Consider the following 23,548-nt stretch of genomic DNA (forward strand, 5'->3'; position numbering starts at 1 on the left):
TATTTGATGAGGACTGACAATAGTTGCGGGTCAGCAGTAACACAAAGACAGACAACAACACATTAGAAGGGAAGAAACTCACCTTAAGTAGTTCATAATGTTGAATACCATTCACACCAATGTCTGGATCAATGGCAGATGGAACAGAATAGCGAGAATTAATCGCTGTGTTTTCAGGGATAGAGATGTTAATAACTGTAGAAGGGAAGAGGGGGGCATTGTCATTTATATCCTCTATTAGGAATCTGATCTTGACCAGTCTGAAAACTTCATCAGGCAGAACAGCAACCTCCACCTCATAAAAGCAGCGATTCTCACTAAAGATGCCAGAGCACAGCTTCTCTCGGTCTATGCGGTTTGCAGTTGTAAATATCTCACCAGTGTTCTCTTCCACTCGTACTAGTGGTACATCCCCAGTCTTATATACAAGCTTGAACTGTAGCGGCGAGGAAAGGGGGACATCTGGATCCAGTGTTAAATTAAGATCCTTGAGCAAATTGCCAATGAGGACATTTTCAGGCAGTTCTTCCCGCACTGTATAGTTCTTCTCCTGCGCTCCAGATTGAAATACAATACAGGCTAATAAGACTGCCAAGAGGTAGGTTCCAGACAGCAAGTCCATTTCCAAATTGACTAACGAAGGTTCGTGCAGAACACCAGGAGTAGCTGGAAAAAAAGGAAAAGAGAAAAAAATCTTAAGAATATACAGAATATTGTGGTTTGTAAGTGGTGAAGGCATGAAAGGACTACCTTTCCCACAGCAAACAAGCTGCAGTGATTGAAAACCCATCTAATGAAATGGTATTTGACTCAACAGTCCTTCAGAAAACTCATAAAATGTCTTGCATGTATTTTTACTTACAACTACTTAACTTGAGGAAAGAATCCTGGAACTGAACCAGAGTTAACAAATACAAATAACAACAAAGACAAATAATTATTCCTATATCCAGCTTCAGATTTTTCTTTTTTTTTTTCCCCCTTTTTTTTTTTTTTTTTGAAGAAAATCTTTTCTTTTGAACCCCCTGCCATCTGTCCTCAATTTTTTGTCTCCAATAAAAGTTTATGCAAGGAGATGGAAGCAACCATCTGCCAGGAACAGGAGCTTTTTATACCTTCTGCTTAGAGGTGGGAAACTAAGAACATGCATTTACCTTGCCTCCCAGTTTTGGGCTGACAAAGTTATATATTTGTTGAACAAATTTATTTGCTCTTGTTTTTAATAAAGGAACTTAAACTAGCAAGAAAAACTAGCAGACAATCCAGAGTTCTTCAGGCACCAACATGCTGAAGACTTTCTAGCAAACAAATCGTAATACAGCACTCTCCAAGGAGAGGTCTGATTTGGCCTTTGAAAATAAACTGCTACTCAATTCAGTCAGATTTACGTTTGTTACCAAAACCCATGACAAGAGTGGACAAATTCCGACACAAAATAAGGAGAAGAGCAAAACACTGAAACTTTTCAATCTAGCATTAAAGCTAAAACATTTTTCCTAGCAGCAAGCGTAAACTTGTAGTGGCTTCAGCTATCCAATAGCTCACCACGCCAGCAGGCAATCTCTACCTCGGATACTTGCCATTAATCTCCAATACAGTGGGATATATTGTCCTTTCTTTCATTAAAAAAAAAAAAAAAAAGAAAAAAAAAAGAGAGAGAGAGACTATACAGGAAGGATTTCCCCTCTGGTATTTAATGTATCTTCTGGAGAATCAATTGAAAGAAATTTAATGTAACTCTAAATCTAGTGAAGTCTACTCATACATGAGCAAAGTACTCTGAGACACCATCACCTTTAAAGTGAAACAGATTTGTTTAGGGTAAAAGAATATTATGTACTTTACATTCTAATTTCTGAATAACCATATATTCTCTTCTCAAGATCTTTAGCAACTGAACTAAATTTACTGAAGGACTGAAGTAGAATGGGATGACTTATAGGTATATACAGATAAATACCTCCAGCTGATAACCTTTAGAGAAAAAAGAATAGAATATGCTGCTTTGCCTAATCTTTACACCACTCTGCCTTCACAGAATGCAGGATAATCTTGAATACAATTTAAGGAAGATAACTTTCAAGAGTTCTGTCTAAATTTATTTTCATAGTTAATGGAACTTCAGATCCAACCAGCACAGTGTCTTTTTCAAATATAGCTGTATTTGCCCATTTGTATTATTTTCACTGCTTAGGTTAAAAACATTAACTTTTTCCCTCTCTTTTCTGATGTCATTCTCTACTCTCACTGTCATAGTATGAAGTGATTTACAACTGTGGGTCAAGCTGCATTGATTTAAGGAATTCCTAAAGCCAGTATTTATCTTCACCCTTTAGTTACTGCCTTTCAGCAGTATCACTTCCAAAGCAATTTAAATTAAAACATTTGACGTGGCAGTGAAACAGATTAGGAACACAAATTTAATTATTCCATTTCAACTCTGCAACCTGCTTTTCAGTGGGAGTAAGTAGCAGATAAAGAAAACAACTTCTAACATTCCAAGGTATTATCTTGCTACATCAACATGATTTAACTGCAAAGCATTTTCTGGCTTTGTGATTATACTTAAGGAGCAACATATAAGAAAAATCCAATTCTGCAAGTCCTCACTTATGAAAAAAGTCATTACCAAGAAGAGTTATTCAATTAACCTGAACAAGATTACAGACATGGGTGAAAACCAGATACGCAATTTATGTGCACAGGTACTGCATTACCTGCAGTATATTTCAGTAGTTCAACATCAGGCATAACACAACACTAAAAAGGTATTCAAGAATGAAGAAACAACGTACTATAAACAGCCATTTCATAAATCCATTACAATATTAAACTCCATTTACATATGCAAATGAGCAAGTCATCAGCAGATACTGGCTATCACTAACAGTAACACTGTGGTAGCAGCATGAATTTAATGAAAGAATTGTGGTGATATTGCACAAATATACCAAGCGAGCTAATAATAGTTCTAAGCTACATTTGCTGTACTCGTCCCCAACTCTCTAACAAACATCACACCTGCTACAGGAATTGCACACGTATACTCAAGCTGCAAAAGGACCTTATTTCAGAAAACTACTTTTTTGTATACATGATTGTTTAAAAAAGAAATAAATTTACCTTGTTTTCACACAAAACAACAACAAAAATCTGTATGGGATACTGAGATACAGACATGGAGATGCTGGAGACTGTAATATATAAGTAGGTTAGTCAGGAAACTGTGAAGTGGAACATCCCATCATTACATTACAATGTATATTTTTCCCCACTTTATTTAAGGATACAAATGTTGAATCATTCCATTAAAGCTATTTTTGTTTTGGAAGAAATAGAGTAAAACACTTAAACAGTAGGGCACCATTACTGTAACCATGACATAAATAGTTACGTCACTATGTTATTCCCATAGATTTTCCTGAAAAACAAAATGGTAAAGACATGAGGTACACAATGTTAAGAGTTAAAACTCCTAGAAAAAAAAAAAAAAAAACTGCCTGGCCCTAAGACAGAAAAAAATAAATTAAAAAAAATATAGAAAACCTCATAATTCATAATTCTTAAAGTTTTGGAGAACGTACTACATTTAAATAGTTTTTACCTGTCTTTCTAATCAGTTCTAGGAAAAGTTTTGGACCTTTAAGAACTGTTCTACAGCTACAGCCCTTTAAGGTGGCAAAAAAAATTAGTCAAGTTTTCTGTTTAGACATATGATGGAACATCTTATGCCATGGGAAGAGTGTTGTTCTTCAAGCAACCTATTTATATAGTCATAGCTGTATGTTGCCTGTCATTTATGTCATAGCACTGACAGGAATACTATGGCAACAGCAATGCAAAGAGAGGAGCAGGAGGTATTTGCTATCAACCAAGCACATTTCTGTAAGACCTTTAAAAAAAAAAAATCAAAGTACCTCTAAAATTCTCAAATCTTAGAAGAAAAGGAATGCAAAAGGAATTGCAAATGGAGACGATGGAGCCACATAAAATGGGACATTAGGAGACACTGTCAAAAGAGAGCATGTGAATGGTAACAGATGGTGGAAAAAGACACAAATCCAGAAAGACAGGCAAGATAAAAATACGAAAAGGGGAAAAAAAAGGAACAGAGCAGAAAGTCAGTGACAGTATGTGTGGGGAAACAGGCTCTCCTGATGACTGAAATATAGAGGCCAAGCAGAGTAGTCCAACTCTGAAGCACTTTCTACAATCTCCAACATTTACACTTCTAAGGTGAAAAAAAATAAGAAATAGAACTAAAAGAGGCAATACTTAAAAACTGTTTAGCAGGAGGTAACCTTGAGCTTTCCAAGCTATTTTCCTAGCTTTCAGAAGAATTCACTGCTGTCTCCGTATGCTGAATTCTGAACTAGAAAGGCAAATGGCCCAGACAGACAAGGTGGAAGACAGGAGGGGAAAAAACAATTACTAATCTACTCTAACATCTGAGCATCTATGTTCATAAATGCAGCTATTAGGCTGTCGTTGTTTTGTCCAATACACTAAATATTAGTGTCATAATCTAAATATTATTATAGCAGCCATCAAATCATACCTTGAGAAATAATGAGAATATAAATATTACAGCTACCTCATGGAGTAAGACTTGAAGGTAGAATCTAAACCCACCCTTTACACACAAGACTTTATCGAGTCCCTTCCAGTAAGGATTCCCAAAGCTTAATATAGGACTGGACTAATGGATGTTGCTGAGGAAAATCACAGATCGGTAGCAAAAGCAGCAAACAGGCTGTAAAGGCAGCACTATTTCTTGATATCTAGGGTCAGATTTGATGAATAAATATGATCTGACGATACCTTGTAGTTCTACAACAGGTTTGAAGATAAATGCACCATAGATTGCTTTAGGAACATTACACTGAAATCCAAAAGTCCTACAGTATCTAAATATTGAAAAATTATTATATTCATATTAATCACATGGACAAACTGAGTTAGTATATCACTTCTTTTCAATATAACATTCCTTTCATTTGCTTCTAATCAACTTGGGACTCCTTAAATAGGCTCAATTAAATTCCTTTGTTAAAACAGTGTTTCTCAAAGCAAAAGATCCCCGTAACATCAACTCTCTTTCAGACAGTACCATGATTATAATGCTATTTAATTAAAGACTGGGCAATTTGTAAGTATTCCAGTTCACAAAGGCTCCCTCTGAATAAAAAAGTTCCATGCTGTATTTCAGTATTTGAATCCTGTTGATGTTAATATGGATTATAACTTTATTTGGAAAATCTCGGCTGCTGGATTGCTAGGAATGCTATTTTTGCCATAAGACACCCCCATAACTGATTAAGTAACATCTACCTTCCTCATCACATGTATCATGCTTTGTTTAAAGAACTCACCGATTTTTATGACAGTTAACAGCCTTTATTGGTATTTCTTATCTTTGATGACAAGAAAAAAAATAACATAAAGCTTTAGCCTGACAGGAATTCCCCTCTTCTTTATAATGCCAAGAGAACAAATGATAACAAACATCCTTAACTTTCTTTCATGCTCCAAACTGAAAATTATTTTCCAGCCCTTACTACTTACCCACATAATACACTCCCCACATAATATATTTTGTGATCATATTCAAAGAGTGAAACCTACCTCACAGAGAAACAGACAGTTTGTTATATTCTCAGGGCTTTCCCATTCATTCCTTTGTATGATTTTACTCTAAACCCACTAAGGGACTGATTTATTCTTTGATCTATCTTTTATTAGTGTGATGGTACTAACTTCAGTGAGGTTACTTTAATTTGATTCTTATCCAGTGATGAACTGGAAATTTGTCTCACCAGGCAAAACACCACCCTACAGCCACTGAAGGCAACAAAAGAATTAAATGAGCGTAAACCACAACTTGCTTACTGCCCTATGGACAGTTTTCACTGTTTAAAAAACAGTATTTGTCTTTTTTTTTTCCCCCCATTTATTTTACTTATTACCTCCCCCGCCACCACTATTACAGGCAGTCGGAAACACTCTTTCCTTAAAGAAATAAAGTTGATGAGAAAAAGGCAGATTCCTGTAGCTGCCAAGGTGTGTAAAACAAGAAACTCTTAGATTCCTACTGAAACAGAATTCTACATTCCTGATACTAATCTGCAACTAAAAGCAAGAGTGCTTATTAAAACTTGTCTCAAGATGCTGGAAACAGCGGGCAGAACTACAAATACACAACAGGCAATAATCACACTGCACGGACAAACTGTACTCAATCACATTGGTATCTGGCATAAACAGTAATTTCTTCTAATTGTTCCAAATGAATCCCTGTAAAGCTGTTTTACTAAAATGGTAAGCACAGACCACATTTGGGAGAATGCATCTACCAACTACTCAGCAAAGACTTTTAAAATATCCTTTGATTTCAAACCTGTGAGAGTAAGAAGTACAAAGTTTATTTATATACCGTCAGCAATAGGAAGCAGCTGCTCCTGATGTTAGCATCAGAAACAGTTTTATCTAAAGCTGAACAGAAAGCTAATGGTAGAGGACAGAAATAGTGGAAAAGATCTCCTTGATTATAAGTATGGATATCTTTATTTTAAACATATCAGTGTCTCTATCTACGAAAACAAATAAATGTATGAAGGTCTGAGTGCCACAACTCCCAGGCCAACACATTGCTCTATAAGTTAAAGTATACATATATTCACTAAAACTCATTTACTTGCAGAAAAAAACCGAAGTTATTAATAGCACAATACACAATGTCACTGCCTTTTTTTAATTGCATTTCAACACAAGAACTCCTCTTTGCATTAAGTGAAATTTACTTTAGGGTTGTTCCTCGAAAATCTGTTAGTGACTCAAATCTGAAAATTAGACGTTTACTAAAGCAAGCAACAGCATCATCCATGAGCCAGTGACAAAAGCACATGCTATCACAACAAGAAATTACACGAACATGTAGATTGCTGGATGTATTTCAACTTCAAGCACGTTTTATTTATTCAAAAGGGAAAGTAAATCTGATTTTAGTCATTTGTGTCAAATCCTTCGAAATAGTGATTGTCAAGATCACCTGTTTCATACATAATGCATTCTGCCTTATTGACTTACTGCCAGTTCATAACTTTCATTATTGAATAGTAGGAAAATACACTTCACAATATCTACAAACAATTCAAGCATTTCTGAATAAAGACAGGAATACTGCTTACAGCTGAATGCTATACTGTCTATTACCTACTCACAGCAAATACAAGTCTGATGAGAGCCCAGGCACACACATAATGACATTTCTTCATTGTAGAGTAGCAGAAAACAGCCGCTTTCTTACCTCAACCCTTTTCAGTTCAAAACACTGAAGTGACCTGGCTGCATTAACATAAACCTCTCAAAAGATCTACTGGTGAAAACATTGTTCCAAACACTTTTAGAAACAAATACACATACACATATACCTCTTTTTCTTTTAATAAAGAGCTGTCGTTTAAAAAGAAAAACTACTTGTGTTTTGAAATTCTTGCTAAATTCAAAATATATGAAATTTTGCACCAGCTGAACCATTTCTGAAAAGAAATAAAAATGTAAATGCTCTCCTGGGCAGCAGTAATCATGTATTAAATTTCGATTAAAATCAGAGCCTTACCTTTTTTCTACAAATTACTTTTTCAATCGGTTAAACTTTCATATTTCCATCAGTTACTCTCTCATGATACATTCCCAAAAGCATAAGCTTCCTGTGAAGTCATTCTCAGATTTTTTAACGTGTTCTTAGAGTATTCCCACAAGCCAAAAAGGAAAAGACTGCTGAACTTTCTCCATATTGCTTGCTCAGCAAGTAATCAGTGTGTATCATGATGGAGAACCGGTACATTGCATTAAGAAAGCATTCATAAAATATATTGTAATATTTGTTTATTTCAGAATCCCATCAAACTGTCTAAAAATGGACCCTTCTGTTCCATTTCTGATGCTGATAGGCTCAGGAATGACCACGTTCCAACATACAATCTTCATATATTTACACAGCCTTTACTTAAAATAATTCGTTACGCAAAATTATAATTAACAATTAGCTAAGAATCAAAGACCTTCTGCTTATTTTCTTACTTCCCAGTAAAACGGAAGAAAATAGTTCAGGTAGTTTTAAATTCACTTGAAAAAAAATTCACAAGAAGTAAAATGGCTCCTATGCAACCCACTGCCTTTAAGCAGAAGTTTACACAAAACAGAAAGAAAGCAAACTTTAATGGTGCCCTAGGTCCTGCAGAATCACTTTGGTCAGAAGAACACATTCCTCACTCACTGGCAGCACAGCTACCAGTTCTCATATGGGATTTTTTAGTCCTTTTTACAGATTGCTTAAATGGAAATGAGATTCAAACTAGAAGGTACCGGTCAAGAGTTGAAAGCACAAAGCATAACACAAAAGAGGTTTTCCATAGTTCAGCGTATAATTCTCACCAATTAACAGCCAAATCAGCATTTTTGTCCAAAACTGCCATGTGGATACAGCACAAAGGAATAAATATTTATAAATAATAAATGTAAACACAAGCCTAGAAGCTGTAAGAATACCAGGCACAAATTGCACAGCAGAAGAAACCTGTGTCTGTGAAGTTATGGATGGGCACAACAGCTTGCTCACTACTTCCCCAGCAGCAACAAAACACGGCAGGACAGAACGAAGAAGATTCTGAGAGAACACTTGAGCGTAGGTTTTGAAAGGATAAACCAACCCCCTGGTGACAAGAACCTAAGTTAGAACCACGGACCTTTTATAGCAGAGAAAACAAAACAAAAGCGTTAGGCAGACGCCACTCGCTCGCCATCCAGGCAGGCCAACTCCTTCCTGCCCTGACCGCAGCGAGCTCCGAGCTCACCGCTCCGCCAGACTGAGGGTGGGCAGAGGCTTCACGGGAACAGCCGCCTCAGCGCCCGCCCCCACGGCCGCATTCGAGAACGTTCGGCGGGCGCCGCCAGCTTCCCGCTGCGCGCTGCACCTCGCGACGGAGCCTGCCCGCATCGCCCCGTCACGGCCCGCTGAGAGCGTGGGAGTAAAGGTACGAGTAAAGCAGCGCTAATGTAAAACGCTGAGGCACCGCTCGCCTGCGGTAGAGCAAACCTGTTCGGTTGAACTGGCACAGGTTTGTGCATCATTTTTTGCACACCGCCAGCTGACAAAGAAAGCTAGGCTAAAGGGCTTTGAAAATTGTTACATGAATAAGCACTTGCACTGTGACCCTCTACGCATTCTGGCCCAAGTAACCTGAGTTCCATAGCATCCATGGGATAAATTATTCTGTGCTCCCCTTCCCAGAGCTCCTTCAGCGCGATGGTCTTGGTGCAGACTTTCAAGAAATAATCTCCGTATTTAGAGTCTGTGAAGCGCTTTGGGGATCTTTCAAGATGAAAGGTGGTAAATGCACTGAGGGGTCATCAATAGCAGCTGCAGCACTGTGCAGTTTGAGAAAAACCTATGAGGAGAAAATGAACCACCCTTCTCCTAATAACTACAGAAAATAAAAGTATCTAAAAGGAAATGAAAAGCTGCTTGTCATAAGAATGTCTGAGTTTGACCTGAGTTTGTTAGAGTTAACAGGATTAAGGTCAAGCCTCACATATTCCTATCTTACGTTGTTGATAACGTTGTTTGTCTCTCATGCTCTTCCACCAATCACATTAAATAATGCCATTATTTCCATCTGACACAACTCTATTTTTAGCTATTTGTTCTTCCTGGTCTAAGGAGGAATTCTTGCTGTATCTTTGTACCATACAGCAACCTTTACTTCAACACATTGATTCCACAACTGTAGTCAAAGCCAGCAGTAACAGTAATGGCTATTTTATACTCTGATTGCTGCAAAATTCTGTTTTCTTAATGTTTGGTGTAGCTTTTAATCAGAAAAGGCATTGGAAAATACGCAGGAATTGCAACAACGTTTTGTTTAATACTTCATATATTAACGGCGTAGGACTGAACTGTTAATGACTCAGTATTACCATATGCATGACTAATAAAGATATGCCAACTTTTGACAAGTGAATTAGTATAAATTTTTGAGAATTTTTTCTTTTCTTAGTAAAATGTATAATGCATTTTTGTTACATAAGAAAAAAAGTCTAAAATTATGTAGTTTCTATAGATACAATTAAAAATTATTTTCCCATTATTAAAGTAAAAGTAAAAAAAGCAAACACCACTATAATCCTTTCACTCTCCTGGGAAAATAGTTTCTAGTGCATAGCTCCTCTCAACCTGACAGAGCCCCAAACTGCTCTAGAGATTGCAGACACACGGATTGCTTCTCAAAGCACTGAAATTCTGTGCCAGGAGCACTAGAGTAAAGTGGTTCTGGAAAGAGGATTGAAAACTAGATTATCCAGTGGAAGTGGCAGTGTGTAGCTCTTTAGACCTGGAAGAAGGCAGATGCCAAAAACAGTTGGACTACTTGTCCTAAAAATACTCAGTAAAAAGTCACAGGATGGAACGTTATTATAAAAATCCCTATAAAATCTATTGCAGTAATTTGATATGCTAGGCCTGATTCCCTATTTTAAATTTTCTTTTACTTGTATAGTAAATGTGCTATAAAAAGTGGCAGAGAGTTTCCTGTTGATTCAGATTTCCTAAATCGATTCAAGTCCACTGAAATCAGCGGCTTCTTCTGCAGGATTTACAAAATGTGCCAGAACTATGGCTTTGGAAATGGAATGGATTATCTTAAGTGTAATGTGAGAGAGCCCACACATCCCAGCAACAGAACTTTATTAAATATTTACATATTGTTATGCATCTGCACTGAATACTTCATTTTACATTCTATTACAAATGTTAAGCCAGATCTAAACAAGCTATACGCTCAACTATAGCCTGCCATGGTAAACCAGATGCTTAACAAAGTCTCAGAAAAAAAAATTAATAAATAGAGGTTTTGCCAAGTTCTGTAAGTTTTTGAAGACACTGAGGCTCCTTGCTATGAAATTATACTGAAGCCATGGAAATTGTACTAGTTGCATTTTGTCACTGCCTTCTCACTGAGAATTGTTTCATTGTTACAATGAAATAAAAGTTTTTAGAATGTGTACAAAGTTTTCCTGTCTAGAAATACACATGTTCATTGTCTCGGTGTTGCCAGCCTCACAGAATCACAAAACATTTAGACACAAGTGATAGTCATGCTAATACTCCATAAACACGTGTGAAAAAGCTGGTTCTGCATATAAATGAAGGGACTTCAACCTTCACTCCTGAATAAAGCTTATTATTTGAATGTGTTAAAAAAAAAAAAAGTGCAAAGAAAAAAAAACCAAAAGCCCCAAAATCACATACTGGCCAATTAGCTAAAGCAATCACAACACAGAGAATCTTCTAATAACATGGGATTGTATTAAATGCTGGTATCATTTGTAAGTTTCATCCTGTTTCTGATTATGATAAGACTCACTGTTTCACAAAAAATGACCAAATACTTTTCAGTTATTTCTGGAGATTAGATGTTTTTATTAGAGTTGTAATATAAATGTCATGAAAAAATGGCAGATAGATTATTCCTTTTCATCAGCTAATTATGTCTCCAAATCTAAGACCTACCAAGAAAATTGATCTTTTTCTTTTTACTGAGAAGCTATTGTGAATGACTTAAGTAAGATCAACACAAATGACATAAGGACATAATTATATGTTGCTTTACGAGGGATAAGAACAACAGTGCCAAGATTTACTGCTCCATCAATTTCTGGTGATAGAATTAGAAATGTTGACTTGTGATTTAGTGAACAGAGAAAATAATATTTTAAATCTTTAACCCCTACAATGTTTATGTAACTGTCAGTCTCCTAATGACTTCCAGTAAAATTACAGGTGCTCAGAATTTTCAAAATTCAAACCCAGAGTGTTTAGTAAAGAAAATTTGGTGTTATGTTACCAAAATCTATCAGGGTTACAATGTTGTATCAGCTTTGATATGTATTAAATGCACTAGAGCAAATTTCCCAGGGAAGAGTTCAGCTACAGGGATTGGAAGTATTATGGTATTATCGTATTTAAAAGTAGCCACAATTTCTGTAACAACATAATTATTGGGACTAAAATATCAGATGGCTTAACAAGACTACTGGAATACTTTGCTGGAATTTCATGACTTTAGTCCCATTTATACTGCAAAGTATTACGACGTATTTTTAACATTCTCAAACCTGAGACTATTAAAAAGAGTGATGTACTGTCTTACATCTCCATGGGATCTGCAACCCTATTTGTCCAACACAACTCTGCTGTATTTTACATGACTCTGCACATGACACCTGTTTTCTCATAACTAGAGATGATGGTTTCCTAGAGGCAGTGTAATGTCTCGCAGTGATATGTTTCTATGCATCAGTAGAAGTATGCATATCATCTATTTGCTGACTACTGCCAACGCCAGCATTAGTGATGATTTATTTATTTATTTGGTTGTATGCCACATATCACTATTTTTTTTTTTCTTTTCTGACAGCTTGAGGAGATATATTATCCCTCAGTGCACAGTGGATGAATGCTGCATTGTTTCAAATGGAAAATCATTCTCTGTAATTCAAGGAATACTGCCAAGTCTGATTTTTTCAAATCAGTTCAAGAGGTTTATGTTCAGACTTGGCTGGAATACGGAGGCATACAATTTTTGATCAAATCACACAAATACAAATACTTCTAGTTCTTCTGTCAGCATGCAATGGTTTCTTGTTACAGAAGAAATGAGAACTCTTCATGAAACATAACGTGTCAAACGTGCTTTATCAAAGATTTGCTGGTGTGTTCTACTTTTACTCTGATTAAAATAAAAATCACCTTGAAATCTATTTATTTTGTCCTAGAAAAATATATTCAGTGAGCAGAATTGTTTAAATTCATGAGATTTCAAGAAGATTTCAGGAGAAAAATGAAACAAGTAATTATGCTGCTCACACAGTTTCCTTTCTTATACTATTAGACATCAGTGCATGTTATTTGTTAGTTTTATCACAGAGACATTAGGGGAATGCAGTTAAAAAAAATATGATGAATTTTCAAGCTGATGACCAAAATAGTGCTGTCTGGAATGCAGATTATGCTCAGATGTATGGTTTTTTTTATCATGCTCTCTGGAAAACAGTAAGAGCTTTGCAATCTCCTTGACTACTAATAACTTAGAATTACATCAGAGATAGATAAAAAAATCATTAGAAAAACAGCTATTTCATTAATCTTGTATTTGACTTGAAAAGAAATATATGAATAAGTATATTGAAATAAAATTGTAGTTAAGTTTTTAACCATTCAGTTGAGCAATGCAACTATTTTTGTTTATCAGTAGCTTGTCACCAAAATGTTTCTTTCATAAAATTTTAAATAAAGAAAAATATACTATTTGTTGTCTAATTTTAAAATGTCCATAAGCTGGCCATTTCAAGTCAGTACTTATCTTTACTGATACTAAAGAGAGTCACCAATGAACATATGAAAATGTTAAAATTGCTTAAAAAGTTGATCATGTTTTATTCCAGCACAGAACTCGGGTTGCAAGAGTTAAGGAGTATTGGTCACTTCTAGTCTTCCATTGCTGAAATATATATATATTTTATATATATATATATATATATATATTTTTTTTTTTTTTTTAAAGGTGATGTGAGACTTTGCACTGTGTACTCTGCTTGATTTTCTTTTGTTGTTGTTTTGTACATCACTGTCTTGGGATCAGATAGAGTATATGTGAACAACTGTTTGTTTTTACATCTGCTCTTCAGAAATCATAAATAATACTGACCCTTTTTAAGTTTCTGAGCATAATTCAGTAACCCAAGCAGGTTTCTAAGACAAATGTTACTACTACGTTGTGTTTTCCACAGGAGAAGCAAGAGCTTTTGCTTTGAGAATAAACAGATCGGTATGGTTTCTGTCTGTGGGCATCTTCAACCTTTTGTGGTAGTAGGGAAGAAAAAAGTCACATGTAGGTGGATGTCTCAGTGATGTCAGCACTGCTAAGACACTACAGGGTGGGAGAATATTTTCAATGCAAATATGAATGGCATACGGAGAGGAACTAAATATTAATGATCTGCAAGAAAAGAGCAAAATAAATGTGCACTAAGTTGTGTTTAGGCAGGTTGTACTGTCTTTAGATTCTCATTGCACATTACTTTGCGTATGATAATTTAAATGCAACATCCTCCCTTGGAAATGAAAGATGCATTTTTATTTATTTATTTTCATCCAGAGCTTTTGCAAATAGTCTTATGTATAGGTCTATATTATTATGTTTTAGCAAGCAGGCCACCTAGTGCCTAACAATAACAAGTACTCTATAATGATCTTAAAAGTTCTGCAAGAATTAACACTTCATTTGTTTCACTGGATTTCAAAATAATTTTATCCTGTTACAAATCTGCAAAAATAGGAGAATTAAGATTTTTTTCTGTAGAGTGGGATTTTGAGAATTTCCTGTAAAGTTTTTGAATATGAGATACCCAGCTTTTTCTTGTTAAGAAAAACCAGTCACTTTTCTTTAAAAGCTTGTTTTGCAAGTAATCAAACTACTTGTATGATTTCTACATTTTTCTACATTTTTTCTGAAAAAATAAATGCCAGTCTTTTTCTGCAACTTGGATTTTCTAATAATCCCAGACAGGTAAATTCTCATTTCTTCATCTAGTAGATTGAAGAACAGTGTAGATTTTTAATAGTGTGGATGGTATATCTGATATTACCATTGCAAGGGCTATTTCCTCTTAATTTCATTTGTGTCAGTATTTTAGAGTTCAGTTAAGCTTCTTTTAAAATAGTTGGCAAGGTTTCTGTAAACATCAAGAGATGCAGTGCTTATTAAGCTTTCCATTTCATCTTGGTGATATACTGCTTTCTTGTACATTGGAGTGAAAATTTAATAATCTCAAGGAGAAGCCAATAGTCCCTCAAAGTAAAAAAGACTACTCCATTTCCCTACTCAATTACAAATTACCCTTCATGCTTTCCTTGGTACAGTGAGACTTGTGGTAAGGCTATGTTCAAAGTTATTAGAAAATACGGAACGTACCTTATTATTTCAAATTCTATTAACTAATTTTCAAATGTTCTAATTGGATATGTCACTGTGAAAGTAAGTGAAATTGGAAATGATTTAATCAGAACCAGTGTTTTAGCCCCCCTAAGCTTCAGCAGGACTCAGGTTCCCACAACACTGGGAAATACATACCCAGTGCTGGATAGCTCATCCAGTGCTCTTCAAGTTCAAGTCAAATGCTATTTCAAAATCCTATTTACTCTGGAAGCATAATACTCTGAATCTTCTCTTTCTGGTTCAATTTGTAATCTTACTTCAGGCATATATTTGTGTATGTATGTGTGTATGCGTGTGGGTTCAAGAAGCTGACAAATTTTACTTTTTCCAGTCTTGAGCAATCAACTGTGGAGCTGAATCCAAGAAGTGAAACTATCAGTAATGATTGCAGGAGTGGCTGCACTATCAATGCAGCCCATCCTTTTCTGCCTAGCAGTTTTCCTTCTTTAAGAGTGACAACTGTTAAAGAACTTCCTTGATTTAACTATATATGTCTGAAGTAGAGGACCTGTGACTGTTTTGTTGGTGTGACATCCCTTGGGTGATGGGTTCTCTCATTTATCTGAGTGCTTGTGCACATTGACAAGTACGATGCCTGACAAAAATAACAATGCTACATAGTACAACTGTATCCAGCTTCCTAAATTGCTGCATGCACCAGAATAGTCTGCTAACTCAGACTTTTTCACCAGAGTTCTTCCAAAAGAACCATGGCCTTTCCTTGGAAATCTTAAGCTTTTTTTCTTTCTTTCTTTCTTTTTTTTTCTGATAGGGAGGGAAGGGTCTTCAAGAGAGTCAAGTCATGCATAAGAAGGCTTGTCCTATTACCAGGCTAATCTATAAGGCTCAGTCTTTATTGTTTCTATCCTCAGTATAAGACCAGATTAGAAATAGCAACAAAAGGTTTTGGTTTTCTGATGAGTTAAGTAAGCTGGAGGGAGAATGGAATGGGCAGTTGTAGTTTCAACATTCACATCTGGTCTAAGCTTGAGTATTATATGCTGCTGCAAGCAGTGCAGAAGTGACAGCATATCTGTGTATCAAAACTGGTCCTGGAAGAGAAACACTGGTGTTATTTGCAAAGTGGTTAATTATTTATAATTCTTCTATTTGAGGAAATGGCCAATAGTATTAGCCACGCAAGCCTCTGTACACTAATGTAATTAGTCTTATGCATTTTAAGACCAGATAGAATGGTATTAGAGAGAATGGAGGACTATTTTAATTGGATGATGGCAAAATCCTTCTAAGTACTATGGCTGTCTCCAGTATTCAAAATCCTCTAACAAGTTAACAGATTCCAATTGTTTTCCTAAGTAACAGTATTTCTATCTAAATTATATTAAATGTGTCAGCTCATTTCTCGAGTAAAAAATGATAAAAGCAAATTCAACTTCTGCAAAGCTGATCACTTTAAAGAAAAAAAATAAGATAATTAAAAGCTGTTACAACTGACAATACAACACTGCAGCTTCAAACTTCTCCACTAATTACAGCTGGTAACTTTTAATAGTAACAGTGAGTCAGATTTGACATTACAATAGACTCCCAACCTCTTCTTTGGGAGAAAGACTCTTGCGAAAATACAATTGCAAGGTGAATATACCTAGCCAGGACCACTGCAAGCAACCACTTTCATTTCTACTCTTTCTGAGAAATCTAGATTAGTTCCCCTTCGAATGCAGTCTTTAACTAGGTCAAATGTTACAAGGTGGAGCTGATCCCCTGGCAATATCAAGGGGTCCTCAAGTAGACCTTCTCCTATGGGCAATTTATGAGGCAAGCATTGGGCTGATAAATAGCTTCATACTGTTCCTGTTCTTTTTAAGTATTTGCATGACAAGACACAGGAAAAGCATTCTGAAGCAAACTATGCTTCTTGATCTGGTATTAATTAACCTTTTCTTAGTTTAGTATTGAAGTTCTACAGAAGCCAGAAAAATTCTGAAACTGCTATAGGTTAAAAAGAGTAGATATTTTTTCCTCCAAGAATAGGGTCTACAGTGTCTTTAATAGAGATTAAAGGAGGAGCAAAAATGAAAATTAAAGCCAGGTAGGCTTTTACTGAGCTGTATAACAGGAGTTGTTCCCTGGTCTCCCAGTCAGCCAAACTGAAGACTGGGCCAGCATGTTTCTTCATAAAGCTTGTGAAATTGGTATTTCTTTCTACAGAAGCAGAATACAGAAGTGAAAAGGTCTGAATTCCTCACCACCACAAACTGGTGAAGATTCTCATGTTGGTCATTTTGTCTTTTTTTAAATTAATTATAGATTTAAAATCTTAAGGCTACACATCTCCATACTCCAAGGACAGTTGTGTGAAATTAGAGTGTGTTTTAGGAGCATATATGACAGTCATTAAGTTCTTTTTAAACCAAATCACTTCTAGTGATTTTTATCTGTCACTGGGAATTTGCTTGCATGAAGAAGTAGTTTCATCAGATTGTATTGGTAGTTCAGTGCACAGAAATCAGAAGGTATCTTAAGAAAATATTATTCCCTGCTTCTACTATGCTTAAATGAATGCCAAAATCATTTTATGATCAATACAGTGGAAAAACAAAACAAAACAAAAGTCAGTGTTTTAGGCTTGCCAAATTAATGGGTAATTCTTTGTAGGCTTTATGCCTTATTGTGTCTGTTTCTCAGATCAAGCAAAATTCTCTTACTGAGGAAATTTTTCAGCCTAAAGATAAAAGCCAACATATAGGTATGGAAGAACTATTTCTTCAGGCTTTGATTTACTACAACTCTAAGAATAAAAAAGAGCATAGACACATAATGGCTGGGTTTTCAATGTCAAAAGCATGTTCTTATTTGTGGTACTGCATAATTTCCAAAGAGTCTATTTTGAAAGGGTGAAATAGAACAGTGAGAAAAAATGAAGTGTTGACTTACCATTCCTTAACAGAGATCTTCCTTAAGATCCACCTACTTGTAAATTTCGCACTTCTGTCACTATATAGCTAGTAAGACTGATGAACCACCATCCTGTTCTTACAGTAGGACATCAAGACATCAGTGAGGTATCCCATGGCATTCAGGGATCCACAGCAAGGCAGATTTTGTGCAGCTGTCTTGCAACATTCCTGCTTACTTATAATTATTTCAAGAGATGTGGCCATTATGGAGTGAACTACGTAGAGCAATTAAAATGGGCCCATATGTTGTTGCTATCTGCTATGAAATTTTCAGAGAACTTAAATGCAAGGAATGTAAAACCGTTTTAAGGCTATGCTTATCTGAATATAACCTGTACAGCCTTGCTTATCTCACTGTCTTATCAGGCAATATTTAACTATCTTGAATGTATGACATTCCCTCTGAAGTGATCATGGGAAGGAAAAACATTCTTAGTATAATTTCAGGTCTCATCTGGTTTTAAAAGTAATTAAAGAGGAGGATTTCCTTCCATTTAAAGTATCCCAGGAGTAGAATTTAGTGGAAAAAACTTCGAAGAGCAAATGAGGAAAGTTCTAAAATAAAAATACTCAAGGGATCGTATCTCAGACACAAATATTTTTTTTAAACTTACAGGTGCTCATAATTACTTGTAAGGCAGAAAACTAATTACAGTAGTCTTTAGGGAGTTTAAACATGGTAAATACTGAGTTAAATAAGCCTAAGTTTTTGAAAGTTATTTGTATATATTTTTTATTCAGTTGTCACTGGTTAGTAAATGTGGGTTGTTTTTTTTTTTATTTTATTTTTAAAAACAAATATATTTTTATGTTATATAAGGGCAATAATTATGAGAAATAGACCTCAGTTCTTCTAAATTGCCTGCTTTGCAGTATTTAAAAAACTCTTCTTCTTATGAACAGAGAATATGTCTGTGCTTCTTAAATGAATCCATGAAATCTTGTTTTTATCAGCTACAAAAGCTGGTATATCCTATGTTATCAGTATATATTTAAGCCATGGCAAAACTTTTTTTCTTTAATGTGAATTAGTGTGTTCTTATACTGAGATAAACAATAATTAATGAAATATTTTTCTTACATAACTATGTAAAATTGTCATTATACTAGAACACAACATATGATAAAAAAAAAAGACTGGCTTAAAAGACTGAAGTTAAACATTGAGAACAGCTACTTTTTTTTTTTTTTTAATAAGGCTTCTGCATATATCCAAGCTACTGTTGTCTTTTATATGCAATGTATTTAATTTATTTAATTATTGTTGAGACAGAAATTACCACAACCCCAAGGAAAATGTGCACAAGCTACAAGCCATATGTTTCTCTCTTTAGCTATGTTGGCAAAATATAGAGCAGAGAAGCAAAAAATCAGTTTTATTGTATATTCCTTTTCTAGTGGATTATTACAGCATGTCTGAATTCATCAATAAGTTGTAGAATTAATCAGAATAAATAAGAATTAAGTAGCTTTTTGTTCAGTAACTTCTCAGTATTGTAGTTTATCATATATGGTTTCTAGTTGCATGTCATTCAGACAGGATGCTAGGAGCTTTTAATAACTCCTTTTGTATTGACATTAGTAAAATAGAAAGGATGGGAAAAATTAATTAAAATAAATATTTTACATTAGAGAAAAGTATGGCCCACTTCTTTCAATTTCCTACTGGAATTTTATATAAAAGCATTTTAAATAACACAAAGAAAAGCCACCTTATAAAGCTAATGTTACACAGATGTAATTAATTTCAAAGAACAGTACTATATTCTTCTGATGTGTATGGATGTTCCATTGACTTGGGCAAGATTCCCATTGGTGTTGTTCAGTTGGAGTCAATGCTGATGTTGGTGTGGTGAGTGAGAGATTCACTGTTACAGCATTCCAGGTCTTTGGCATAAACCATCTCTAATATTTTGGCATTATAAATATTATTCTCTAAATGCTAGATTTGATGACACTGGATATCTCTACTTTCCTGGCCCAGTATATGTGTTACATTGTTTTAAAACACAGCACCTATGTGAAATCCTATGAGTGAACAGTTACAGATCTTTTCAGTTACCAACTTTTTTTTTGGTACAGCTAAGAAATTGGTTAGCTCTATCTCTAATATTTTTGGGTTATGTACTTACTACTTAGATCTAGATTCATTTAAATTTGTAACAAGTTGTCTCTTTATTAAATCCAGGAAGATGCACTTGACAAATCCTTATATGGTCAACTGGTAGTTAATTAGCAAACAATAGCTACACCTCGTTTAATTTGGTAAAGATGTGTCTAGTAACATAAGAATGTTAATTAAAAGACAGATTACTGCATATTATTTGATTAATTTGATGTTCTCAGTTTCTCTGGAAAATTAACCTTTTTTCCATTTTTCTTTTTTAAGTAAGGTCACTCTGACTTTTGAAATACACTACTTCAGCAATGGTGGTTAAGCAGTCACTGCAGAACGATCATATCCAGCTCTTCTACAGTGTAGACAGCTGACCTTCTTAGAACTAGGTTCATTAAATATGTGAGCCGCTCTTTCAAAAGATGGATGTATTATTGGGCCTGTGGTTAGCCCATGAGGAAATAATGTAAGAATACTGCCACAGAATCATAGAATCGTAGAACCATTTGAATTGGAATGGAACCTTAAAGGTCATCTAGATCAAATTCCCTGCAGTGATCAGATTGCTCAGACCCCATCCAGCTTGATCGTGAATGTCTCCAGCAATGGGGCATCCACCACCTCTCCAGACAGACCTGTTCCAGTGCCTCACCATTTTGTGATAAACTTTTTCCTTATATCCAATCTAAATCTCCCTCTTTTAGTTTGAAACCGTTTCCCCTTGTCCTATCACAACAGATCCTGTGAGAGTCTGTCCCCTTCTTCCTTATATCCCCTCTTTAGATTCTGATTCTTCAGTGTCTCTGTGGCTGAACCAAAGACCATGGCACAAATTATCAGACACAGCAGGCGGATCTGCTAGTCACAAACAAACAAGGCCAGGGATGCTACATTCAGTGGGAACTTTTCTATAGTGCCATTGAAATCACAATACCTTGTCAACATTCGGTTAAGGCATGGAGGTCAAAGGAAGACAAGTAGTGGAGTATAGGCACTGGACTTATAAGTGGCAGACTTCAGCTTAGGTGGGTGGGATCCTGTGTGAGGCAGCTCTGAAAAGAAGAGGGTCTCAAGAGAGCTGGACTTCTAAGGGCAACCTGCAAGTAGAAGAACGCTCCATTCTAATAAGCCAGGAAAATGAGCAGACACAGCAGGAGACGTGCTTGGTTTCAGAGGGAATACATGTCTGAACTCCAGTACAAAAATGACATACACAGGATATGAAAGTGGAGACAGACATCAAAGGAGACATAGAAAAGACCTCACCTTTCTGCCTCTGTCTTTATGGAAAAGGTCTTTGTGCCTAAAGACAGGCTTCAAGGATGAAAAGAGCTACTGGCACAGGAGGACAGAGCAAAGCCCTATACTGAGGTACATGGTAGAAGAACAATAAACAGCCATAAACAGAAACGGGAAAGGTTCTGACTGAATATTAAGGCAAATAGATATATGTATCACTCAAGATAATGAAGCACTGGAGCAGGTTGCCAGGGGACAATGTGGAATCTATCTGTGGATGTTTTCCAGGCCTGCCTGGACAAAGCCTGGAGCATCCAGCTCTGAATTCATTGCTGACATGTCTCTGAGCAAGTGAATATTGGTCTAGAGACTCCCAAGGTTCCTTCCGCTGTGAATTATTCTACGATTCTATAAAAATTTAATCGCAAGGATAAGATACAGGTGTAAATATGAGCTTGATGTGTAGGTAGCAGTACTTTCATTTCTTTAATCTTCTGCCACGATAAAGGTATAAAAAACCAACCTTCCCTGCTATCACATTTGTGCCTAGTCAAAGAACCCGTGTCAGTTTTTTTAATATCAGCCAGAGGTTATCAAAGACAAAAACTTGTTGAGCATTCTGCACAACTGAAAAAGTAGAAACTGCTTCTCAGAACTGTTTTAAATAATTCTTAGCAGTACAAGGCTTATGGGGCATATTTTTCCTTTCTGCTAATGAAAATTATTTGAACCATGAAAATAGGTTCACCTTTAATTTGAAATACTGATTCAAGGGGAAAAAAAGTATTATGGATTTATTAAACTAGTCAGCATACCTTGAAAACTGGAAAACTTCCTAGCAAATGGAAAAAAATATTTCTCCCATGCTGTAAGTAGCTCTTATTACGTAGTTAAGTGCTCCATTTTCCGTTCAGTTCAAAAACAGTGCTTCACTGTTTGTTATAACTATACACTACTATACAACTATATAATTTTCAGCAAGAAAAAGTACTTGTGCTTATCATCCAGTAAGTTAAAATAACAATCTCTGTAAAAAAAAAAAAAAACTACTTGCCACATAATCAGAAAAAATTACCTTACGTACTAGTCCAGATTTGGAAATGTCTGATTCAAAGCTAGAATCTACATAACTGCTCTAAATGAATTTCTGCTAGCTGTGATGCCAGTGTGTGTCAGTTCTCTAGCCTGGTTACTAGTGTTATGAGGAATATTTATATGAACCCTCAAACACAATGAAAATATCCAGCTGTTACAGCTGTGCAGCTTAAAAACTGCTGTGCTTATAGTTAGAAAGCTAGAGGAGATTGTTAGGTCCACCTGATTCCTTTCACTGCCATATCATAATAATCACTTTAGGAAATGATATTTGTGTACTGTGCATCTGCAGACGTTAAAGTTTGTCCACTGAGAAATGACAAAATTATCCTACAGATAAACTGTAATAAAGCAGAATAACTCTTCTGCCTTTATAGATGGAATTAAACATTCAGGCTTCTCAAACCAGGAGCAATGTTCTAAGCAGAGATAAATTCAGATTTATCTTTCAGGTTGTATTTGTGCAGTCATTAACATATTGTATACAATTTTCTTGTATAAATGATTTACAGTCCTGCTGTTTCTCTTAAACAAGTGCTATTTAATTTAGTTTGTTATAAGCTTAAATATGGTGGGTAATGAAACCAATTCATGTTTCTATATACGTACAACTCCAAGGAAGACAAAAAGAAAAATGATTTCAACTTTATGACAGCAAACTTTTTAAATGGGTGTGATAAATAAAGGATGCGTATCACTGGTCAAAAGTTAGAAGTACTTCAGAAATTTTTGTTGTACTACAGAATGAGAGAGAGAAAATACTCTGAACTTATCTGAAATTATAGCCAGTGGGCGGTTGTGCTTTAACTTTAAAAAACATGCCTGAACTTTATGACTTTCTGCCTTTATCTTCCAGCAAGGTTTATTTTTGGTTCCTTTCCAAGTGAAAAAATGGACTATGAGATTCTCTTCAGGTTTAAAATAATTAGTAAACCCTTAGAATACTCATTATAAATAGATCAAAGCTTCAGCCCAACCTCAATACAAAGACAAGCCTTTTAGATCAAGCTTGAACTACCACCCATCCCACATATGTCCTGCTGATATCTTACTTTGGGTTCTGTTTAATTATTAACATCAAAATACTGAATAATTCACTATTTAAAGAAAAATACTAAGAA

The 23,548-nt window shown here is 35.5% G+C and overlaps 2 protein-coding genes across 11 annotated transcripts in view; one reads left to right on the forward strand and one right to left on the reverse strand.

The window, feature by feature from the left end:
* PCDH11X (protocadherin 11 X-linked) overlaps positions 1 to 23,548 on the reverse strand; it is a 438,899-nt gene that overhangs the window by 389,591 nt on the left and 25,760 nt on the right. For all 10 annotated transcript variants that reach the window (XM_085230305.1, XM_085230306.1, XM_085230304.1 and 7 more), the window contains exon 2: positions 83 to 666. In XM_085230305.1, coding sequence (XP_085086431.1) covers positions 83 to 622 — 540 coding nt within the window. In that variant the 5' untranslated portion in view covers positions 623 to 666. The remainder of the gene's footprint in view (positions 1 to 82; positions 667 to 23,548) is intronic.
* The window catches only part of LOC104912167 (uncharacterized), a 42,435-nt gene continuing 32,775 nt past the window's right edge, over positions 13,889 to 23,548 (forward strand). Inside the window, exon 1 of the mRNA XM_085230954.1 lies at positions 13,889 to 13,949. Coding sequence (XP_085087080.1) covers positions 13,889 to 13,949 — 61 coding nt within the window. The remainder of the gene's footprint in view (positions 13,950 to 23,548) is intronic.

This window comes from Meleagris gallopavo, chromosome 9 (assembly GCF_905368555.1).
Source record: "Meleagris gallopavo chromosome 9, MGAL_WU_HG_1.1, whole genome shotgun sequence".
NCBI lineage: Eukaryota > Metazoa > Chordata > Aves > Galliformes > Phasianidae > Meleagris > Meleagris gallopavo.